The 6,146-nt window shown below is 43.2% G+C and overlaps 1 protein-coding gene across 1 annotated transcript; it reads right to left on the bottom strand.

The window, feature by feature from the left end:
* Positions 1-2,441: 2,441 nt before the first annotated feature.
* LOC131293513 (17-beta-hydroxysteroid dehydrogenase 13-like) lies at positions 2,442-6,146 on the bottom strand. The gene is made up of 4 exons (XM_058321589.1): positions 5,571-6,146; positions 2,782-3,038; positions 2,598-2,711; positions 2,442-2,523 (listed from the first exon to the last, which is right to left on the bottom strand). The coding sequence occupies exons 1-4, from the start codon at positions 6,144-6,146 to the stop codon at positions 2,442-2,444; spliced, it is 1,029 nt and encodes a 342-aa protein (XP_058177572.1).

The raw sequence follows: 6,146 nt of genomic DNA, 5'->3' as shown, positions 1-6,146 counted from the left end.
GGTAAGATGGTACGCATCACTGGTCACCCCTAAAACCAACTTATGCACGGACAACTTCAAGTTTTCGCTTGACTTTTCCCCTATTTCCACGGTTTAGCGGTGTGAAACTGTTCGCACGGATGTGTACTCTCCTCGGGTCGGCTGCGTCGGAACCACTAGAACCCGTGTTCACCGTCGACCGAATCCGGTGCTATACTGTTGGCCACATATCGTGTCGTCGAGCTTTGAGTCGACCGTTCGCCAACAACAGACCCTCGAAGGGATTCTCCGGCATTTCTTGGAGCCCGTCTCTTTCCTTCTCCTTCCGAGCAGCTTCTTCCTGGTTGAGGGCCGCCGCGACGGAGTACATTTGATTACGAGGCAGATGATTGTTTCGAAAATCACCCATCGTGACGACGACGATCATGGATTGCGAGTAGCGGATTGCGGTGCGTATGATCAGTGCGGCTAAACTCAAGCTTGGAGGGAAACTGTTGTTTACCCCCCGAGCAAAAAAAAAAACATTCTTCACTTACCTAGAAGAAAAAGGCCATTAGTAGATGCTACAGGGTTTTGTGTAATGATTTTTCCTATACGCATCAGGAAAACGCGAGATGGTAAGAGATGCATAAAAGTAAAATAAAACATGCCTGACACAGTTAAATCGATTAAATGATGTTTTTCTAATCTACAATGTGTATAACTTTTAGAAGTGACATGCATTCTTGTTTAAAATTGCATGTAAGCAATACTAATACCTCTAAAGTGCATTAGAATATGCGGATTTTTCATATGGTTCCACATCAGAACACGCAGTTCTAGTTCGGGAAAGCGGTACAAGCGATTAGGAAATTTACAGCAAGGCATTTTTCTTTCCCCTGTTCTTAGTTTTATTGCCAGGCTTGATGGCAAGAAGAAAGGAGGAAAGCGAAGTTGGAAAGCGCAACCTAGTTTATTTGTTTGATTTTCCCCATTCTATGTGGCCTACAGCGACGTTGTTCTTATGTTGGACTTTTCACACTCCGACTGCCAGCCGAAGCGGTTGGGTGCACTTTGCGCTGGAAAGCAGATTAAGTTTGTCACCATATTTTGGGAAGCAATTTTAACACTTTCTCAGTGTAGTGAATTAAATCCCGTTGTGGACATCAACAGATGAAGCTAAGTTGGAAGCTCAAAATGAAATATTTGATAAACACAAACAATATGTTTAAATAACATTAAAAAAGATCTTACTAATTGATTTTATTACGTTTTTTTCTTGATAATAAAAGTTACAGTACCTTTTACCATTATCTCAAGTTTAAACTTCATAAGAACGCGGTTTCCGAAGTTAGTAAGCAACAATTACACCGACGACTAATCATACTTCCTTCCTCATCCGCATTCCGCCCGATAATCTGTGTGCGACGAACAATGGATCAATTAGGGGTGCTTTTATAGTATTATTTTTTCCCCTTCCATTTGCCATTTCCATCCAACTTTAAGTAATCTACAGGTGACATCTTACGCTATTGACCTCATAAGTTTATCATTTTTGTGTCATACGGAACGCCTCACCGCGTCAGCCACAAATGGCAATGATTTTCTTTCAACAGTACGGTTTTTCTAGCGCACGTGTTGTTATGATAGAAGATTCCTTCTTGTTACAGTGCATGTTGTGACAGAGAAAGAAGCGAAGCTAGGCAGAAGGTCTGGGCGGCTCGATGCTTTGCAAAGCCATTTATGGTGCTGTCTTTGATCGATGGGATGTTACCTGAGCAGATAACTAGACCCATATCAGAGGGTTAATCAAACGTAACAAGGTGTAATACTGTTTAGAAGTGAAAATTGCAATAAAGTGTGGAATAAATTGTACTAAAGAAATATGTTATGCAACAGTATTTATTTCACTTAAATACAGAAAATAACAACGCATCGCTTGTTTGTATGACGTCCTAAATGGTTTCTATGTTTACAATTTGTTACCATGTGGTCGTGTTGTATGTGTCCCCTTTGTTCATTATACTAGCAGTCAAGGAACAAGTCTTTACGTTTACTTATGAATCGTTATGTTTGAGTTGCATTTAAATAGTTGTTTTAAATGACACAAACGAGGCGCTTTGAGCAACGATCGTTACAATTTCGACATATAGATGGCAGTATAGTCGCCGCAAAGAAATGGAATCGTGTGATCGAACGGAGATAATCGTTACTTAATATTTTGAAAGGAAGATCTTCAAGTGGAGTTATTTTAGGTTCTTATTCGTTGTCAACAGTTTTACTATTTTATTCTAATAATAATACATTTTATAGTAACATGAAACGATACTTCCTTATGGTCTATTTCTCTCAGTATAGCATTTTAGGTTTATTTTGAGGTCGAAGTATCGAAGAATATTTACTGGCTACCAAAGAATTCTATCTTATGATGAATCAATCCATCATGGCTCATGGCTATTTGTAAGTACACACAGCTTATCGAATCACGTGTGCAAGTTATTATTCAGCTCATATTCTCGTATAAGATAATCCCGAACGAGCTCCTGAACTGACACTGGGAAAAGTCTGAAACGACAAACAATGATAATGTAATGCACTTTTTTACCATTTATCGCCGACGTAGTGGCGTAGAATCTTACAGCATAAAACGGGTGAAAACTCCAAACAATCTCGGAACGGTAACGACAACGTCGTCCCTGAGTATTCCAGCAACGATTTCCCGTCCCGCCTGGTCAACCGTCAGTGGAGAGAAGCTGTACAGGAGATGGAAGCAGGAACAATCAGAGCAACTGTTTTAGCACCTCCCTCGTCGATCGCACTTACCGTGGTTTCTGCAGGAATTCGACCACATCCTTCCGGGTGGCCACATAGTAAGGATTCACGCAGGTGGTCTTCACGTACTTGGAGTGGCCCTGGATGCGAAGCTGCTCCGACAGAGAAGCCATTAAGCCGCACACGGCAAACTTTGTGGCGGAGTAGATGCCTCCCCAAGGAAAGGCGTACATGCCGGACATGGACGACACGCCAACGATGTGTCCGCGCTTCCGCTCGATCATACCGTCCAGGAACACTTTCGTCATCTGGAGGAACATGTAAATAAAAATGATTTTTGAGGTCCAGTTTGAAAATAATTTTTGCATCTAGAAAACATGTTAAGCATTCCTGTTTCATATAGCTAAATTATGTAATTTCACTTCATCACACTTCACTTTTCCACCCATAAGTAACTTTCTTCAAATGTACGGCATACCCTGATAGATATACGATAGAAAATCGTTTCTATTCTGTAAGTTCATCTTATGTAAAATGGAATTGATCGATATCAGATATCATAAGCAACGCATTATTTTAGTCCAATGCTTGATATTTTGCAGTTATGAAAATTAACTTGCAACCATATGATTCAGTTAGTGAACACCGTATTTTCATTTGGGGTTTACACCTATTAAATGATAATTTTGGCATGTTTCTCGACTGTTATTCGATAGACACATTAGTTGTATATCTTATTTTATTATCAATGTACTGCAGGGACTGGTTCCGGGCACTTATTTTCATGGGATGGAGCAAAATCAACACAAAGGTCCCTTGTGAGTATAAGTGACCCAGATTGCCATACCTCCTAAATTTGTGGCATTATTTTAAGACTCAAACGATTCATGTTTGATTTAAAGACAAAGAATCGATCAGTCCGCGCACCTTTAAACCGGCCACTGTCTATAATATTTATCTGATTCGAGCGGGTTGACTTTCCTAAGCTAGTTAAATGCTTAATCTCGCTGTTTTTTTTACGTATTTATTCCTTTAGTTCGCAATCCGTCGGAGATGTTTTGGCAGTTTTACCTTGTTGCCTTAGGCGGTTCAAGATTGCCGGTTAACAGTTGCGTAATTAACGTGAACCGGTTTTCTAACAAGCTACAAAAGCATTCAAATCCCGACCCCAGACACCGGCTGTGGTCATTTTGAGGTCCTTGAGCCAAAACAAAAATACGCTGTAAGATATTTCTATAGCACTTGATCGATGTAGTAGAATGACAGCCGGGTCGTAAAGTATTAATAATAGGAAGAAGAACAAATACTTGTTTGAACGATCTACACGTCTTTAAGCATGCTACATGCTACATTTGATTGATGTAAGCTGAAGAGCACAGAAGCAAGGCACGGAAGAGAAATATGTTCGTTGGAGAAAAAGGAAAACACCAATGCAAACTTCATCATTATATCAACAAAAATAGAACCTTCAGACTAAATTGGGCTAAAAGAAAATAAATCAAGGCCTCTCTTGTTTGCGTCGTTAGTTCTAACGATTTTTTTTTGTGTCGTTTACATATGAGAGAACAAATTGTATTTTTCTTCATTGCAAAGATCACATCCTCCGGCTGATGAGGAGTTGACGATGAGAAGTGAACAACTGAGTCATCTTCGGAGATTTATTGCCCGCTTAAATAGCCATCTTACGGTGATCGAGCTCTAGACCATGCTAAGGTCGGAAACCGCTTCTTTAACGTTTGAATTATATCGCATCGTGCGTCGTCATGCCAAGCATGAAGTGGCACGCTTTTCGAAGGAAAAACGCGATCGCGATGGTAATAACATTACGATGATTTGACGATTTGGTTTACGCCACACAGACGTTCGAGATGTTCACCAGCGAGGGACGAACGGATACGGACACGATAACGAATCTTTTGGCAAGACGCACTACTGCTTGAATTATAGTAGCCATTAGTATGACCTACGCACGGACGTCCACACCGAACCGAACTGATCGAAACACAGATAGATTTTCGCACACGTAAACCGCCCTGCCGGTGAAAATCTGCCCACCAGTTTTTCTCCTCACTTAGATCCGTTTTTCCGCTCGTGGCTTCGATCTCGCTGATAAATTATTAATTTTATTCGCTTTAGGCTGAATTATGTCACATTTTGTGCGTCACGCCGCAGACGCACTATGATGATGGTGATTGGTAGGTATAGCCATTTAAAACCAATACGTTAAACTTGTTTATTGTATTTAAACTTTCTTTAAAGAGTTATGCGATTTAAAGAAACGAATAAAGACACTCGTTACCCACTCTTTGTACCGTTCGCATCCACATTGTCTAAAATTTGCATTCGTAACTGGGGCTTCGATCCGCGGTTTAAAATTGTATCCATTTCCAACATTTAAATAACAAGAAATAGGCATTTAACGCTGGATTATGCAATCACGTTAGATATGCCACGCTGAGCGGCGCTGGATGGGAGTTGTCGAACATGCCTACGGCGTGCATTTGGGTGCTATTTATTTTCTCCCAGCGCAGCATCACGCAGCTGATCGAACACGCCAAACTGGGATTGGATAGGGCGGCATAAATGCATAAATTTATTCACGCGATTGGACGCTTCCCGACGCACAAAACCACACACACACGCACGCTGACACACCCGATTCCCAATGGGAGAAACCTTCGACAAGCGTAATGTAATGATGTTGACCGTTCGTCCACAACTTCCTCCTCGTGGCCAGCTTGAGAGACGTCTTAATCAAACAATGCAATGTACAGTTTTACGCTCGCGCTTCACTTCACAGAACGGGATGTAGTTGTATGCATGGCATCAGGTGTATTTACCCAGATGTGCGATTTCACGTTCACGTCCACCACGGTTGCCGCACGTTCCACCGAGCACTCGTTGATGAACCCGAACAGGATCAGGCCGGCGTTGTTGACGAGGATGTCCACCGGGCCGCACCCGTCCCGCTCGATGTGCTCCGCCAGCTGCCGACAGTCCTCGTACCGGGACACGTCGACCCGGTAGGCCCAGGCGGACACACCGTGCTGCTCCTTCAGCTCCTCGCAGACCCGCTCGGCCGCGGCCAGATCGATGTCAACCAGCACCAACCGGGCACCACGAGCCGCAAGCCGGTGCGCGATGGCCCGCCCTAGCCCATTCCCGCCACCGGTGATCAACACCAGCTGGCCGCGGACGTCCTTCTTGGCGTGTGGCACGAAAATGGAGTAGATTTCACTGGCCAACCGGGGCAAGCCAAGTGCCACAACCTTCACCAGGTCCACCACGATCAGTAGCACCGCCAGCAGAGGTTCGAGGGCGATCACGAGCTTCGTTTGGGTCCGCGGTTGGGCTAGCTCCTCCTCAGGACTTGGAGAAGTTGGCGCAGGCTTATCGCTGACGGTCCACGAGTTCAT

This window comes from Anopheles ziemanni, chromosome 2 (genome assembly GCF_943734765.1).
Source record: "Anopheles ziemanni chromosome 2, idAnoZiCoDA_A2_x.2, whole genome shotgun sequence".
Lineage (NCBI taxonomy): Eukaryota > Metazoa > Arthropoda > Insecta > Diptera > Culicidae > Anopheles > Anopheles ziemanni.
Note: the sequence above shows the minus strand (reverse complement) of the source record. Positions and strands in the feature narration are given on the sequence as shown.

Coding starts and splice junctions, on each gene's coding strand:
- LOC131293513 (XM_058321589.1), bottom strand. CDS start 6,146: ATGAACTCGTGGACCGTCAGCGATAAGCCTGCGCCAACTTCTCCAAGT. Junction 3,039..5,570: donor ACGTGAAATCGCACATCTGG/GTAAATACACCT, acceptor ATGTTCCTCCAG/ATGACGAAAGTGTTCCTGGA. Junction 2,712..2,781: donor GAATTCCTGCAGAAACCACG/GTAAGTGCGATC, acceptor TCTCCTGTACAG/CTTCTCTCCACTGACGGTTG.